Source organism: Ochotona curzoniae, unplaced genomic scaffold (assembly GCF_017591425.1).
Source record: "Ochotona curzoniae isolate NIBS_2020 unplaced genomic scaffold, NIBS_Ocur_1.0 contig_523, whole genome shotgun sequence".
Classification (NCBI taxonomy): Eukaryota; Metazoa; Chordata; class Mammalia; order Lagomorpha; family Ochotonidae; genus Ochotona; species Ochotona curzoniae.
In genome coordinates, this window is record NW_024466459.1 from 4,187,308 (window position 1) to 4,204,394 (window position 17,087).

General features: G+C 53.4%; 1 protein-coding gene across 5 annotated transcripts in view; it reads left to right on the forward strand.

Annotated features, from left to right (window-relative positions):
• The window catches only part of ARSG (arylsulfatase G), an 89,356-nt gene that overhangs the window by 62,543 nt on the left and 9,726 nt on the right, over nt 1-17,087 (forward strand). For all 5 annotated transcript variants that reach the window (XM_040989556.1, XM_040989557.1, XM_040989554.1 and 2 more), the window contains 3 exons: nt 3,841-3,949; nt 11,869-11,989; nt 16,105-16,195. In XM_040989556.1, the coding sequence (XP_040845490.1) occupies nt 3,841-3,949; nt 11,869-11,989; nt 16,105-16,195 (321 nt within the window). The remainder of the gene's footprint in view (nt 1-3,840; nt 3,950-11,868; nt 11,990-16,104; nt 16,196-17,087) is intronic.

A 17,087-nucleotide genomic window follows, 5' to 3' on the forward strand; every position in this document is an offset into this window, starting at 1 on the left:
CAGAGCTGTTCCTTCCTCCCCTCGGTGATGAGGAAACATTCTGTTGAATTTGGCATCGCAGCTTCTAGAAACCCCGGTTGTTTGTAATTTGATGCTATCAGGGTGTTACATAACCTTCCCCAGTAGGAAGCCGGTCTGCATCCGGGGCCTTCTGTCCAGTTTGAGGTGGGGGTGGGGTAGGGAAAGGTCAGAGGTGCTGTGGGGTGAGCGAGCAAGGTGCAGAGTGGCCAAGGGACAGAGCCTGCTGATGGAACTGTCACCTCATATCTCCCACTGGGCCTTTGGCCAGCAGGCTTGATGGAGCGTCTCCACAAGGTCACTCTGGGCCAGCCAGAGTCCTGGGTGCGAACAGAAGAGGCCTGGCTACCCTGTGTTTCTAGAAAACAGTACACTATGGGCATCCTTGGCAAGGGCACGTAGTTATACTTAGAAACGAAGCCTGCTTCTTTAGAAGGTTGCAGAATGAGCACTGCTCAGAGCAAATGCCCAATAATGCCCTGTGGGACAGGCAAGTGTCCTAAGGGGACAAATGCTGTTATTTTGCCAGTTGGGGACAGCATTAGAGAGTCAGTGCACTGGAGAGAGGGCCCTATCTAAGGGCATTCGAAATAATGTTACCAATAAAAGTAGGATGCGATGCACGCCCAAGCAAGCTGTCGGAGGGGTGGAGTCTGGGAGTGAGCATTCAGGTTACCATCTCGGCTACTGACCACCTGTAGATCATGTGGGCTTTTGATTTTATTGCATGTGTTGGTTGCTCAGGAGGCCAGCACCATGCGGAAGTGCCCTGTGTAGGACTTGGTGGACGTGACCTTCCATATCCATTCCAGGATGCCCAGGAGATAAGCACCATCATTTCCCCTTTATGGTCCAGCGGATCAGAACATAGGGAAGCAGAGCCCACAGCCATGTGATTAGAAGGCACACACTGGGGTTAGAACTCCAATTGGTCTGCCTCTGGAAGCCCCTCCGATGTCCCCTGGGAACGCTTCCCCAACATGGGTCCTTCGGCTGTTGGTGGTAGAATTACCTAGAATTAGAGCCCCACCCCAGAGGTGTTAAACTGGAATTGCTGGGAACGGAATTCAGGAACCCTACTTTGAGGGGAGTTCTCACCAGGGATTGCACTGTGTGGAGAAGTTCACAGACTCCCCTGCCTTCCCCACTCGCAATGAGCACCACTGCCTTGGGTCACTTCCAAGAAAGACCACAGGTCTTCACATGGGCCAGGCTGTCTTCACGGAATGCCACCTCACTTCCGTAGCCACAGAAGAACAAGCAGGCGAACTCGTGAATCATGATTCTGTTTGTATTTTGGTTGCTGAGGCTAAATATTTATTGCTTTAAGTAAGAGGTTCTGCTTTAATTAGAGTCGTAAGTAACCACATGCATTCTCACGGCCCTAAGACATGCATTCCTCAACAGAAAGCCAAGTGCAGTGCACACACCTAATGCAGCTGTGCTGCGGGCTCAAAGTATGAGCCTTATCGCAAGCCACAAACAGCTTTCGAAGTGGAAAGATGCGCAGAGGGTTCGTTATGGGCTTCTCTGTCCTGATATACCTCAGCATTGATATGCCATCTTCATGATGCTGTGACATAAATTTAGGAAGGTGTGGGCCAAATAAAGCCTAGCATTCAAGAGCCCCTAAACTGTCTTTTGTTTGGGAACGTGTTATCCCAATCTTGCCTGGGAAAGTATTCTGCATGGGAAGTCCTGGGATTGGGTACCTTGGCATCAGCAGCCATCTTCCGCCCCAGGCTGGTGAAATCAGAGTTGCTGGGAAGGGGCCTTGGTGTGGGTATCTGAAGTCAAATGTTTAAAAATTATGTTTTATAGAAGCCAGGGACCTGTAACCCCATCTGGTTCTCCCAAGTACTTGGGGCATCTTCCTCTGCTTTCCCGGATGGATTGTGGGGAGCTGGATTGGAGGTAGAGCAGCTGAAATTGCAGGTGGAGGCCTTACCTGCTGTTCCACAGCACTGCCACTGTGGGCCTGTGACTATTTTCCTGGCTGGAATGTACATTGTGTCTTTCTGTTAAAAACCAAAACCAATATGTAGCCAGCATTGAGCTAGTCAGCTTCGCGACAGAGAGGGGCTTGTGTTGAGTCAGCCGTGTGTCACAGCTGATGCGTTCCTCCTGGAAGTCAGTCCCTTGCAAAAGAACAACACAGATTCATGAAAAAACAAATCCCTGGTGGTGAAGATCAGTTAGCATGTGTGTTCATTAGGAGCCAGTTTACCCTTCTAGGAGCATGCTGGAGGCAGGGAGCCAACCCCCTGTGCCACACCTGCGCTCATTGCCTATCACAGAGCAGACACACAGCTCCTGCTCTCTGGATGACCAGCCAGGCTAATAATTTGAAACGAGAGCCTTGACCTTCCCATAACATCTGTCCTCAAAGGTCAAGCAAGGGCATTTGAATGTTGTCCACCATGGATGTGTAAATCAACAGGCTACAAGTCTTCAAGGGTGCCCCCCGCCCCTCATGGGTGTAGAATTCACAAAACTGCAGTGTGTGTGTGATGGCTATTTCCTCTCTGGCTTAGGCTGAGGCATTAAGTGGAGCACTCCAGGGCCACGTGGAAATGCGTGTTGTGCTTGCTGCAGTTCTGCATTCTCTGCTCCATGCGTGTATAATGGCGGTGGATGCTGTGTGTATTTGGGAGAGACAAGGCCCTGGAAGGTGGGAATACACTTGAGCAATGTCAGATGAGATCAAAGAGGTTCTCACTCCGACTGCAGGGTGTTCATTTTGTTTCTCAAGCCCCACAGCCTTCCACATAAACAGCCCATAGGATGGGAGTTGTTTTGTTTCTGACTTCAACACTTGATGGGGGACTCCTCCAGGGAATCCTGAGCATTTCCGGTAGGGGGTACTGGGCCAGCGACATCAAAGGGCCTGTTTCCAGCAGTGTGAGCGCCCAGTGACGGCAGCTTTCATCTTGTCCTCCCGCCCTGCCCCTCCTCACGATTGCTTGGATTTTTCACACTCGCCAAATGTGGGGAAGTTGCATGACCACAGTTGAGTACAAGCCTCGGAACGCGTTTGCTTTGGAAGGGCTTTGTACACGCGAACTTTGTGGAATCTTTGGCCTCTGGCTCAACCAGGATGAGGGTGGGGTATGTGTGGGAGTGGTGGGGATGGTCATGGTTAATTCAATGTAACATGTATTCAGGATGTTTCCATAGAACATGACCTCATCCCTTCCAGCCCGCTGGCCATCGTTCACCCTGGTGCTCACTTTTGGCTTGCTGGATACAAAAATAATTCTTTTAATTACTAATGTTGGAAATTCATAGATTGCACGGAGATTGCTCTTCCCTCGCCCCAAGAGGCAAGAGTCTCCACAACTTCAGAACAACTCATCCGTTCGAGGAAAAACAAAACAGAGCAAAGCAAAACAGTAAGATCCAAGCTAGCTCACTTGCTGTGTATTAGGCGAATCGAACAGCTGGGGGAATGTCTGCCTTTTTCTCTCTTGGTGAATCATTGTATTTTTTCATTCCAAATAGGTGGGTATATTATGATCATAAGGAAGGCAGATTTGTTTATTCCTCAGATATTTGTGAAGCTCCTACTAGTGCACAAAACCGATGACGCCTTATGATGTGGGGGCACAAGGGGAGCAAGTCAGGAAGAGTCTTACAGAACCAACCCATAACATGCTAGGGTTCGTAGCCCACTGCAGAGTGCAATACACCGAGTTAGCTAAAAAACAATGTGCTCATTGGGAAAATTGGGCACTCTTAGATCGGGACTGTTGACCCAGAGACCGGCTTTTAGCTGAGTTGTCATCCTCAATGAAGCACCTGTCCCTCCTCTTCCTCCTACAGGGGGGAGTCCAGCCAAGCAGACCACCTGGGAGGGAGGCCACCGGGTCCCGGCGCTGGCTTACTGGCCAGGCAGAGTACCAGCCAATGTCACCAGCACCGCCTTGCTGAGGTAGGAGACCCAAACTGCTCGGAGGTGTTGGGATTTACAGCGAGAAGGATGCTGGATGTTGGGGTGGCCAGAGACCTCAGGGGGTTCTCCCAGCACCTCCATAGTCTGGGTACTTCCAGATAGAGACTTCTAAGACTTGGGTCTCTGCAGCATGGATTTGCCACTGGACAATCCCATGTTGAAGTGGGCCGCATGTGTGTGTGGGGATCCTGGCTAGGGGAAGAAGACTCCGGAGTTGGTTCCCCTCCCCAGCTCCTGTCTTGGTTGTGTCTCCTGCAGGAAAGCTGCAGCGGCAGCCATGTCTCCCAGGTTGACCTGGGCCATGCTAATGGTGGGCTGCAGATCCCCGATGCTCTGGGGGGTCCAGGCTTGGTGCTTGCGGGGGAGGTTGGTGGGTGTCCTGGGGGTGGCTATGAGAAGGCAGCATGTCCCTGGCCATTACTTGGCCCCCAGACAGGAGTCTACTTGCCCTTGAAGGGGAGGGGGCAGGGATGTGGCCCCACCAGGCCAGCAGGGAAAGAAGAATGTTCTCCCTGCTGTTGACAGTGAAGCTTCTACAAACCAGTGACAGTCTCTGGGGTGTGTGCTTTATCACAAACACGTAGTAACTATCTCCCTGTGGAGGCCTGCCCAGGAGGCCACCTGCTGGCAGAGAAGCTGTGTTGTGTAGATCAGCAAGCACTACCATCCTATGAAGCCATGGTGTGCAATAGGGGGCTTCTTGGCTTCCTCCTAATTCACAGGAGGACTCTTCCCCACCCCTCTGCTCCACATTCACCTGCTAAGACCCACCTTCCTAGAAGCAAGGTCATGTGCTCAGAGCACATTTTTTTTTTTAAGATCTATTTATTTTTATTGCAAAGTCAGATATGCAGAGAGGAGAAGAGACAGAGGAAGATCTTCCATCCGATGATTCACTGCCCAAGCAACCACGATGGCTGGTACTGAGCTGATCTGAAGCCAGGAGCCAGGAACTTCCTCTAGGTCTCCCACACGGGCGCAGGGTTCCAAAGCTTTGGGCCATCCTCCTCTGCTTTCCCAGGCCACAAGCAGGGAGCTGGATGGGAAGCGGGGCTGCTGGGATTAGAACTGGCGCCCATATGGGATCCCGGCGCATTCAAGGCAAGGACTTTAGCCACTAGGCCATCACGCCAGGCCCCAGAGCTGATTCTTAAAAGATCAGCTTGCTTTTTACTGGTAGCATAATGTATTCTGGCATGAAGAATGCGGTAGAATAGAGTAGTTCCCAGGCTTTGTCCAGCCTCCCCAGACCCACTGGGGAAGAAGCCCATAGGAAAGAAAGGGTAAGCAGGCCTGCAGGCCTTGGTAGAGGTCGGGTAGGCCTGCTCCCTGGCAGCCTGCAGGGGCCCCCCAGGCACTGCGGGTCAGCCCCATGTAATCAGGAGGAGGCAGCGTGCTGTCAGCGGGTGCCAGCAGGTGCGACAACAACAGCACAGCCTGGAATCCGTGATGTCAGGCCGGCCGGGAAGAGGGCCAGACGGGCTGCTTTTTATAGAGCTGACTTGGTGTAGTTAGAGTGCTTATCAGGGGGGGCCAAGTGTTCATGGGCTGGGCCGCACATGCACAAATATCTCAGCCATCTTTGCAGTTACATCACCAAAGCCCCAGCGGCTGCTTCCCATCGGAGAAGGGCGCTTGCGCTCAGAGTCACTCGTGGCCCCGTGACCGAGCTGCAGCGTTGCAGGGGCGAAGGAGGACCTTAGATGTGACTGCCAGCTGAGGGATGGCTGGGTGACTGAGGCAAGCAAGTTCTTGCTACAACGTAGCATTTGCTTGAAGGTCCTGGAATTTTTTTAGTTTAAATTTTATTTTTAATATTTTTACATAGTTGAGAGTGATGCATGTCCTTGTGGGCCTCTGTTTAGGGTGGGGGGAATCAAGGTATGGAAGAAAGTGGGTAAGATAAATGTTTCAGTTTTTTTTTCCTTTTTTTTTCTTCTGTGTCCACTATGGGGAGACAGTTATTGTTCCATGTTCTTGGGAGCCCACCTGGTTCCCCCGTCCACACTGCTGACCACCTATAGGTCTCTTTTCCCATGGGGGATGATTCCTTTAAGATGCCAAGTGCGAGGGTCAGAATCCCTTCCACCTGCATGCTAGTGACCCTGGGTGATTAGGATTATCTGAACACCATCACATTGATAGAAACACGTGAACACTACAGAATGGTCTAGAATAAATAGTAAAAAGCCATATGAGGAGGAAGGAGGGGGCCCAGACTCAATCCATGCGTTATCTTTTATTATTTAAATTCTAACAAATGTATTTGTTGCAGAAGGAGGAATGAGAGAACAGGAGGCTGGGCACCTCTGCCAGTTCTCTCCTCCCTTCTGGCCAGCGCTGGGTGGCAGCAGGGATGTCACTTCAGGTGTCCCAGGAGGGTAACAGGAACCCAGTATGCTGAGCCATCACCGTTGCTTCCCAGGTCTACATGGGCAGGAACAGGTGCAAGGTATTATACCAGGCACTCGTGTGTCGCAGGCATCTTAGCCACCAGCTTAAAGCAGCCTGCCTCTGGCTACCTTATAGAGATTGCCATCATTGCGATTCATGCATGCACCTCAGCAATGTAAGGAAAAGATTCAGGAAACCTCTTGCATGTGGCTTGTTCCCACAACAGAAAGGGGACAGTGCCTTTATTCCACAGCTGTTTGTCGTGTCCACCTGCGGGTCCAGCATTGCTCCGGACACTGGGGAGGCCAGCTGTGAGTGAGCCAGACAGGAAGATCCCACCGTTGGGGAGCCTGTGGGGAACGTCTTGGCAGGTGGTTTTAGCCTAAAATGCTGATGCAGGGCAGCTGTTGGTTTGGTACAGCAGTGAGGTTGTCCCAGGTGACACCACCTGCATCCCTTATCAGAATGCCTGCTTCAACCCGTGACTTTTTCCCATCAGCTTCCTGCTAAGGTACATCTCGGCAGGTAGCAGCAGGGAACAGCCTGAGGGCCTGCGCGTCTGCCACCCATGGGGGAAACATTCAGGTTGAGTGCCAGGCTCCTGGCTTTGGCCTGGGCCAGTCCTGGCTGCTGTGGACATTGGGGGAGTGAACCGACAACTGGCAGATCTTTCTCTCTCTACCCTGTCTCTATTTCTGTTTCTTTGCCTTTCTGATAAAATGAAAATCACCCACTAAATTTTGCACTGTAATGCAGGGTTTCTCAAGCTTGTCTTTGTCCACATCTTGGGCTTGTCATGGGGATGTTCAGTGGCACCGCAGCCTCTACCCACTGGGTGCCAACAGTCACCTCTTCTCCCAGCTGTGACAGCCAGAATGTCACCAGGCCACAAGTGCCGTGGGAGGACAAACTCAGGCGGGCCAAGAACCAGCGCTGGAAGGGCAGCCTCTCTCAGCCACGTTCAGGAAGGCTGGGGGCTTGCAGCTGAGCCAGGAGCCCCCCTGTTGTTGTTGTTCAAGGGGAGGAGGACTAGGCTCTCAGAGAGGAAGTGGGGAGCAAGTGCAGAGGTGACCCCAGTGGTGGAAAGGACTCAAAATAATCCCATCTGGAAAATAGCTAAGCTGCCCTTCAGCCAGGAGAGCTGAGAATCCAGGGCCTGTGCGTGGCTCGCCTCAGATATCCGCAAGAGTCACAAGGCAGCCCCGGAGTCAGCCCGTTGTCCCAAGGCACCAGGTCCCGGGAGCAGGAGCTGCGGGCGGCTGGGACTCACCTCAGTGTCCCATGGTTTATGTGTCACCTTCTAGCACAGTCCCAGCACACTTCCCTGGACCTGGCAGTGTGCCACAGGGTCAGAGGTGGGAGCATGGTCTCCCCCCAACACTCACGCCTCACCCCTCTGTCTCTGCTTTGTATGGGACTGCATGGTCTGCTTTGGGGCACCCCATGATATTGTAGGGTCCCTATTCTCCCTGAAATTGGGCTGTGCTAACCTCTAAGAGGTTTACTTGGCGGGTGACCACGAGAAGTTACCTGGTCAAAATTGGACACGTTGCCAAGACCAGGTGAGGGCTGGAGACCTAGTTTTAACAGTAGGATAGGGCCTGGCGCTGTGGCCTGGTGGCTAAAGTCCTTGCCTTGAATGTGCCAGGATCCCATATGGGTGTTGGTTCTAATCCCAGCAGCCCTGCTTCCCATCCAGCTCCCTGCTCATGGCCTGGGAAAGCAGTCGAGGATGGCCCAAAGGTTTGGAACCCTGCACCTACGTGGGAGACCCCAAAGAGGCTTCAGATTGGCTGAGATCCAGCCGTTGCGGCCGCTTGGGGAGTGAATCTTCGGATGGAAGATTTTCCTCTCTGTCTCTCCTCCTCTCTGTATATCTGACTTTGCAATAAAAATAAATCTTTTTTTTAAAAAAGTAGGGTAATGATAGGGACTGGCAATCAAGGAAGAAACTGAGAACCAAATGTGGCCAGGATTGCCTGCATGCCCCGAGATTGCTCTCGCAACAAGGAAAGGTTTGCTCCCTGCTCCCTGGCTGCAGAGGATCCTCTCAGAGCAGACAGCGCACCTAGGGCTAAGCTGGGCTTAACCTCCCAAGGGAGGGAGGGTCCTGCCTCTTTTCACCTTCTTTTTCCCAGGTAAGACACCTGCCACCCCTTCCGTAAGCCCGGCGATGTGCTCCTCCCAGGACTCATGAGCAGGGCACCGTTCTCATCCTGCACTGCCCTGGAGCCCACCCAGACTCCCACGGGAAGCAGACTGCCCCTGTGGCTTTTCAGTGGCCAGAACCCCTCTGTTCCCTTCTTGCCACAGCCCAGCGCCTCTATTCCTGGATTCCATGGGCCACTCTACAGAACAACAGAAATAGATAGACTTCCTGTTGCCAACCTCTGGGCTGGCTGGAACGTGAGAGGAAGAAGGATAGGGGGTTCACAGGGGCAGTGGAAGCTGCAAAGAAGCCACCCGCCCACTGCGGGACAGCCTGTTGTGTCCCCATGCAGTGCCTCCTCAGCCCTTGCCTGCGTGAGCAGGCTCTGACCTGCCCTTCTCGCCCCCAAAAGGCCCACAGAATTGGAGCGAAAGTGCCCACGTCTGTGCAAAGACAAACTGTGGCTGTGCCCCAGGCTGAGTTTTGAAACAAATGCAGGGGCTTGGCAGAGGTTTGCAGTTTGCTTTGGTTTGGTGTGATTTGGGTTATTTTCGGTTTTAAAGACACCTACTCAGAACCCGATTTCTCAGTTGAGGCTGGAGGTTTGGAGGGGCTGGGGTAAGACTGGAAACCCCCGGTGGCGGGGTCGGGGGGAGATGGATGCTTTTCTAGGTTTACGTGAAGCCAGGGGATGGCATCAGGGCTGTGTGGGCCAGGGGCACCTCCTTCTTCCAGGGATGAGTCCAAGGCCTTGTCTTGCTGCATTATTTAAAGGCGTTTTCACAGCCAAGCTGACCGGTGCTGGCCGGGGCTGCCAGAGCAGGGTGACTCACAGGGCGTGCAGAGCTTCCCTTGTGGGCGAGAGGGTTTCTTTGTCATCCGAGTCAATGAGGTACCTCTGAGGTTCCTGCCAGACTCGGAGGCACTGGGCTTCCGTGACCATTAGCCGTTGTGCTATGTAATTAGGATGCTTAATCCATGATGGAGGGGGGAAAATATCAGATGGAAAAAGAAAGTATACCACCTATTTCAAAACCAAATGCAGTTCCTGTTTTCTTGGTTAAGGGCTGATGGGACCCATCTGTGAAGCTGACCTCTCTTTAGGGGGCGCAGTTTCAAGAGAATCTAAACCCACACCCCAAAACCAGCCCAGCCTTTTTAGACTGCATTGCAGTCCTTTTTGCTTCCCGGCTCATGGCAGGAGCCTTGGACCCTGGACAGGTTTCTGGAGTGTTCTGTTTTCTGTGAATGCTGACTCTGCATGCCTTGGCAATGCAGCAGTGTGGGATGCCAGCTCCTGGAGCGAGTATCTCAAGAGATAAGCCATCAGTTTCCTGAACGGTGCAATCGAAACACTCCGTACCGCGGGCAACAGAGAGAGCCGACCTGCAGTTGCAGGCAGAACGCTGGAGAGGAGAGGGCGTGTGGGTGGGCCGATGGTCACTGGCGTGGCAGGTGCATCCTGCAGTGGCAGCAGAGCCAGTCCCACTGCAGTCCTCAAGGTCAGGAAAGTGGGGAAGTGCAGCCTTGAGACCTCCCTTGGCCATGAGCCTGAGGACTACCGCCTGCTGAGCCCCAGGGGGCCAGGGCTTTTTTTGCTTGTGCAATCTAGCCTCCTGTTGGCCTGTGGCTCCTGGCTCTGGCAGGTCTCACTGGCTCCATTGGCCAGGCCCTCGGACAGGCAGCTCTGTTGAAGGGACAGTAGCTCCTTCGTTCTTGCTGAAGGGTTTTTCCAACATGAGCAGATGAGGATGGAGGAAGAGATACTTTATGGGATAGTCAAATCATATCTCTGGATTATTTTTTTCCTTTTTCAATCACATTAGCAGAATCTATTAAGATGTTACCAACAGCTGCCTTTGGGAAATGCACTACTTGTGTACTCTTCTCCATTTTGTATTTTTTCAGTGTTTTAGTTTGTTCTCCTATAAACATTTTTTTTTCCCAAAGAATTAATAAGTTAGGCCAAGAGGTACAACTTCCATCTGCTGCTGCACTTCCCAAAAGTTTGTAACTGCTGGGCCAAGGAACTCACTGGGTGCTGGGAGCTCAGTCTAGGCCTCCCATGTAGGTGGCAGGGATTCAGCTACGGGAGAAGTCACCGCTGCCTTCCAGTGTCTGCACTGGCAGGGAGCTGCAGTGAGGAGCTGCAGCTGAGAATTAAACCCAGGCACTATGCATACATAATCACTTGTAAGGCGAGTTACAGAGAGAGACATACAGAAAGAGATCTCTGTACAGGTGCACTCCCCAAATGGCTGCATCAGCCAGGGCTAGGCCACGCCGGAGTTAGCAGCCAGCAGCTTCTTCTGGGTCTCCCATATGGATGCAAGGGCCAGAGCATTTGGGCATCTTGTACTGCCTTCCTGGGCTCGTTAGCAGGGAGCTGGATTGCAAGTGGAGCAGCCGGGACTCACCCTACACATCACCCTACAATGCCAACCCTGGACATGGGCGTTGTAACCAGCACCTTAATCACCAGACCGAATATATGCCTTTTCCAACATTCTTTTTTTTTTAAAGATTTATTTATTTTTGTTGCAAAGTCAGATATGCAGAGAGGAGAAGAGACAGAGAAGAAGATCTTCTGTCTGATGATTCACTCCCCAAGAGACGGCAACAGCTGGTGCTGCGCCGATCTGAAGCCAGGAGCCAGGAACTTGCTCCAGGTCTCCCACACGGGTGCAGGGTCCCAAGGCTTTGGGCCATCCTCGACTGCTCTCCCAGGCCACAAGCAGGGAGCGGGATGGGAAGTGGAGCTGCTGGGGTTAGAACTGGTGCTCATATGGGATCCCGGCGGGTTCAAGGCAAGGACTTTAGCAACGAGGCCATCTCACCGGACCCAACATTCATTTTTCTATAGTGGACAAAACTAGCTAAAACAATAGAGGTGGGAATTTTTTTCATATCTCAAGACATCCTAAACGAAGGTAAAATATGTATGCTGCAGAGATCCAGGCAATGAAAAATGAACTGAATCTTGTCTCTCACACCATATCCTCTCGAAACAAGTGGCTGTGAGCTAGTTGGTGACATGTAGAATCTCTTAGCTCCCAGACAGGTTCATAGCGGGTGCCCCCTGTGAATCATGGCAACATAACCATTCACCAAACACATTCCTTCTCTTTGCATCCACTCGCCCAGCCCTGAGTTGGGCCCGCTGCAGAGAACATGAAACAGAAGCATTGGGATTTAAACAGCTTGGCTGTTGAGCCAGTGCCCCACTGCGCCCCTTGGAAACTCGGGCATGAAATCAGAACCTGAAGGGAAGACAGGCATGGAGAGGGCGGGAGGCTGTGGGTGCTTGGGCTGGGATGAGTCCAAGTGCAAGGCTGACTGCTGGTCCTTTCTGCAGCATGCTGGACATTTTCCCCACCGTGGTGGCCCTGTCCGGGGCCAGCCTGCCTCCGGGCCGGCACTTGGATGGCCTGGATGTCTCCGACGTGATCTTTGGCCGCTCCCAGATCGGACACAGGGTAAGTGCAAGAAATACGAGCCCACATCTGTGCTTGTCATTCAGAGACTGGCTGGCTTTATGCAAACAGAACCGTGCATGCAGGGTAGTCAGTTCCGACCCACTGCGTGCCTCTCTGAGGGGTGAATCCTTGGAGATGAACCCCACTTTCCACCCTGTGCCCCGTCATCCAGCCAGCTCATCAGTCCAGCTTCATATTTAGCAATGTGTCTCAGGGTGCCTCTAAAGCTGGAGCCCCCCCGCGTACATTTCATTTTCTCTTCACCCTGTGTGCTTTGGCTGCATGGACAGCCGACGAATGTGTGTGACTTGCCTGTGGTGGGCCTTCCCCGTGACCATGGCAGCTTCGTGAAGTCGAGAATTCCAACTGTCCAGTTCAGCGTTGAATTGTCACGGGACCTCATGGCACCTGCGCGCAGCTGGTACTCAGGCCATGCAAAGTGGATGCATGGATGCGTGGGGGATGACTAACTTGTTGGATGCTGCAGCTGGCAGGTTCCTCCTGTTCTCGCATCCTCAGGCTCTGGAGCGGGGCTTCACACATACTGTTCCCCATGTTTCTGGGAGCAGCTGGCAAATGACAGACCTAATGGCCGTTCCCTGTCATTTCCACGTGTTTTCCCTTCACCGAGAGGAAGAGGGCGTGGGAGGAAGGGAAGGAGGCCGGGAAGACTTCAGACTCCTCTGTGAGGCCCTGCCCGCCAGCCAGGGATGGGTACTTCAAAGGGCCTATTTTTGGCTTTTCTAAGGGTCACCTGGAAGTGACTCAGCTGTACTCTGAACGGTGGTTACTGGAGCGACCCATCCCCCAGGGCCAGCTAGCCACCCACGGCCTTCTAAGGGCCATTGGTGGTTCCGTGCCCTTTCACGCCAGCGTGAGCCAGAGAGGCCCCCTGGGAGGTAGTTCCTCTCCCGGGAGGAGTTCCCGGTCCTGTAGAGTAGCACTCCACTCCCACACACCCCACCCTGCACTCCACTCCTGCCAGACCTGGCCCTGCTCCTGAGCAGCAGCCGAGCTAAGGAGCTGACGAGAGGGTGGTTTCCGCCGCTGGGGGCCATGACCCTGAAGGTTATCCGCCACGTCAGGAGAGGCGCCCCCACGGGGGTGGGAGGGGTGTTTACTACCGCAGCTGCGAATAGAAATGCTGGGGGTCGCCAGGAAGCAACTTCTTGACGTGGTCAGGCTTGCTGACGGGGTGAGGGTGGGAGGATGGTGGCCGGGGCTGGTGCGTGCGAACTTCCCCAGCTTCCGTTCTCAGCTGCGCTTGCGACTCTGCACAAGTTGGCTCACCCGGTAGCAGGTAGAGGAGGCGGCTGCAGGGCCCTGTGGAGTGTGAGCTTGACTTGTTCCCCGTGCACAAGCCATGGTCCACAATAAAACGGCAGGAGAAACTGCTGAAGGTGGCTACCCGGGCAGGCAGCTGGCACCTGAGGGCCACATGTGGCATAGCAGGATACCAGGCTCCTGCAGTTCAGCAAGGAGTCGGAGGCAAGACCCTGGAGCTGCAGGTCCTCATACGCAGTTACTGGCCCTGAGTTTAGGGGGGAGGGGGTGGTGGCCGTCTCTGAGCAGCTGTCTCTAATTGAAGCAAAATAATAGTATTTAAGACACTAGATTGTGTTGCATTGGAATAGCTGTGGAGGAGACCAGTAGGCCAAGATTGGAGTGATTTATGCGTGTGAATGTAAGTAGACGCGTGTTAGCAAACACATACACACATGGTATGTGTGCTGTTTTGTTAAATATACAAACTGGTCGTGATCAGATGTGACCAGGGCTTGCAAGGATCCCCAGTGCAGTGTGGTTTAGGACTTTATGCCTGTCAGCCGTTGGGTTCTTGCCTGGCTTGCAAACCCTGTGGCTGAGAGTTAGAAAGCAGTCCCAGGCGCTGGGCCCCCAGCTCCTGCTGCAGGCTCTGTGCTGAGAGGCGCAGTGCACTGCTGGGTTCGTGCTGCACGCGCAGCTGTCGTCTGTTTCATCTGTGTCTCAGGACGTCCCATCTGTCGCATTCCCACAGGCGACCCCGTGCTGCACGGTCTCGCTTCTGCTCCACCTGCACTTCTGCTCCACATCCACGTTGAGAAAGGGAGGGTGCCCTGACCAGATCCAGCCCTGTGTGGTCCTGACCCCCTTATGGAAAGTTGCAGTCACCCCGGGCAAGTCGTGTCTGTCATCAGGTCCCAAGACTGTCAACCAACGACAGCTCTGCTGGTGCCTAGCCTGGGTGGTTGGGCTGCTGTGGGTCTCAAAATGTTTAGCCCCCTGCCCTCTCCCGCCCTGGCCCCAGAAGTCACACATCAACAAAACAGGCAGGTGTTCAGCCTCCAGCATGCCTATCACTTCTCTTAGGGAGGCCCCTAGTGGTGAAAGATCTCATTGGCGTGGCTGCCGCAGGGTTGGCTGGCTGCCTCACTGGCCCCTTTTGGAGACCTTGTGCTCTGCACCCCCTGGCTTGGTGGGGTTTGGGGAAAGGAGCCCGCTGTCTGGAGATGCTATGCAAGCCCTGGCCTTCAGGACCTAATGTAACAGGTCACTGGCATGCTTAGAAAACAAAAGGAAGCCCACAGGCATCCAGCTAAGGCAAGGCATGAAGGAGGCACAAGTTTGTAGGACAAAGTTTGAAGTTTGGACCAGGTATTTGAGGACCAAATATCTGCAGCTGCAACTGCAATTCATGTGTAACTGCCAGCCTCCTGTGGGTAGAAATGAAAAAGCTGTGATCATTCTGCTCGGAGGAGAAAAAACACACACACACACACACAGATGAGCTCTTAACAATCTGTGCGTTTCTGACAACGAGGCATCCCACAATTCCTCTTGGGTTTTGGCCGTTGCTCCTGGTAATGTCGCAGCAGCCCTCCCACTGTGACCCCCCTCCCGCTGCCGCCGCTCTCCCCCCACCCCCCAAACCTTGTGACATTTCTGTTCCGCAGACCTAAATGACATCAGTGATGGCCCTGGGCTTCTGGATGTCTGAGTGCATCATAGATCAGTTGACAATAGTTTTTCCAAGTCTCCCACTTCCTGCCGTCTCAAGAAGGAAACAAGACAGTCGGCTGCGGTGGGAGCTTGGCTTTCTGCGTGGATGGAAGAAGTGAGGGTTTTCAGTTGCAACCTCTTTTCCTGTTTGGAAGGGGCCTGCTGGCCTCACGCGCGCTCTGGGCACTTGGCAGGGGTTGTCACAGTACACAGAAGCAGCAGGTGCGGGGCCAACCCCACCCTGGCTGGCATCCTCCCAGAGCCGTGTAACTGTTGGAGGGGTGGCAAGAGGCACAGCTGTTTATTGCTCCTCCAACAGATGTTTCTCATATTTTTTTTAAAAAGGCCCATGGAAACTTTGAATCACGTAAGCGCCTTTCCAGCGATATATACGGTCATGATTCATACCAGGGCAGTCTCAGGCATCCAGCTCCAAGCCGCCAATCTACCATGGACACTGCCCTTTGATTTTCTACCAGATTCTTCCCTTGGGAGCCCTGAATGAGGTGTTTCCATTCTTTGGGGGCGGGGGATAATTCTTTGATCTGGGACCCAGTGAGGAAAGATTTCCTCAGGCTTGGTTTGGTGGATCTGACTCATAGGTGTGGGTGTCTGTGTTTGCAGGCTGGACCGTGCCCTGTCGTGGGGAAGTCACGGATGCCTCAGTACACCATCATGCTTGCTCGGGAGGGAGGGAAACAGCCTGGGGGCTGAGGAGCTTCCCAGGGCGGGGGTGGGGGGTGCAGATCACCCACAGCAGACTCCTAGGGAAGTCCCCAGGCCCCCTCGCGCACTTGGGGTGGGAGGTTAGGCATGCACGGAACAGGGGTAACCATAGCACCCTTCCCTCCTCCCTTCCCACCCCATTTCAGAGCGCCTTTACTTGGGTTTTCAAGGTCTTCTCGCCTCTTTAGAGATTTTCAATTTGGCAGCAAGGTGCATCCCCATGTCTCATTTTGCGTGGGACCCTGTCCGTTACAGAATGGGTTCTGGCCTAGGACTCTGACCACCCGCCCACTGGTGCGGAGTTGTGATCCACACTGATGAATGAACTAGCCAAGTAAGCATTTCACAGGGCCTCCGGATCCTGGCTCACGTGGATGGAAGTTATTAATAAGTGCTGCCATCTTCCACAGGTGCTGTTCCACCCCAACAGTGGGGCAGCTGGGGAGTACGGAGCCCTGCAGACTGTCCGCCTGGGGCCGTACAAGGCCTTCTACATCACTGGTAAGTGGGGGTGCCCAGGACTGCTTCTTGCATGCACGCCTGTGTGGGGACCCCTGGACTCACTTGTAGCTCTGGGCTGTGTCCCTTCAGGGACCTCTCAGCATCTCTGGCCATGTCCACCCTCCCCCCAACGAAAGCCCTGGCCTGGCAGAAGTCTGGAATCAGCAGTTTTATCTGTTTACTGGTTGCCTAAGAGCTCATCAGACACGTTTACACAGCCACTTGCACGTGGAGGGTGTGATGTCCCATGTTACATTAAACAGTGAAGCCCAGAGGTGTTTTCAAGTGCAGGTTGCTTGGACAGGGGGCCATGGCTGCAGGCAGACCATAGAGGTCTATTGAGTAGACTGTCTCGAGTGTCCCTGTTTCTTGCTTCTCTCCCTGGCCGTCCTCACTGGGTATCTGAGGAATGTCCCCTGGCTCAGGATGCTTTACCCAGTCCTCCTGCTGCCAGATGAATTCAGCCCTGGGCTCCCGGCTCCTTTCCCCTTTCCTCAGCACTCTGATAACAAGGTCCCCTCTTCCTTGGCCTTCGTGTACAAGTCCCTCGGAGGTTGTCAGGCCCTGAAGCAGAGGCCGCACCGATCGGAGAGCTGCCTCTCGCAGTCCCAGCCGGGAAGGCCAGGCAGAATCCGGATAACCGTCTCACTCTGCCGCTCACGGATGCACGTGGGATATCGTCTCCCCTGCTCTTCCCTGTCCGGATTCTTTCATCTTTGTTGTTAGAAAGCACTTTGTACACTTGTCTTCCACTTGGTAGGAGCCACCCCCCCCCCTTTTTGTTTTTACTCATGAAATTCAGTTTATTGAAAGTATCTATTGACTTAAAAATACATATAAACTGATAAAATTATAAGTGATTTTCCATGATAATATTTTCCTGAAAATTGAG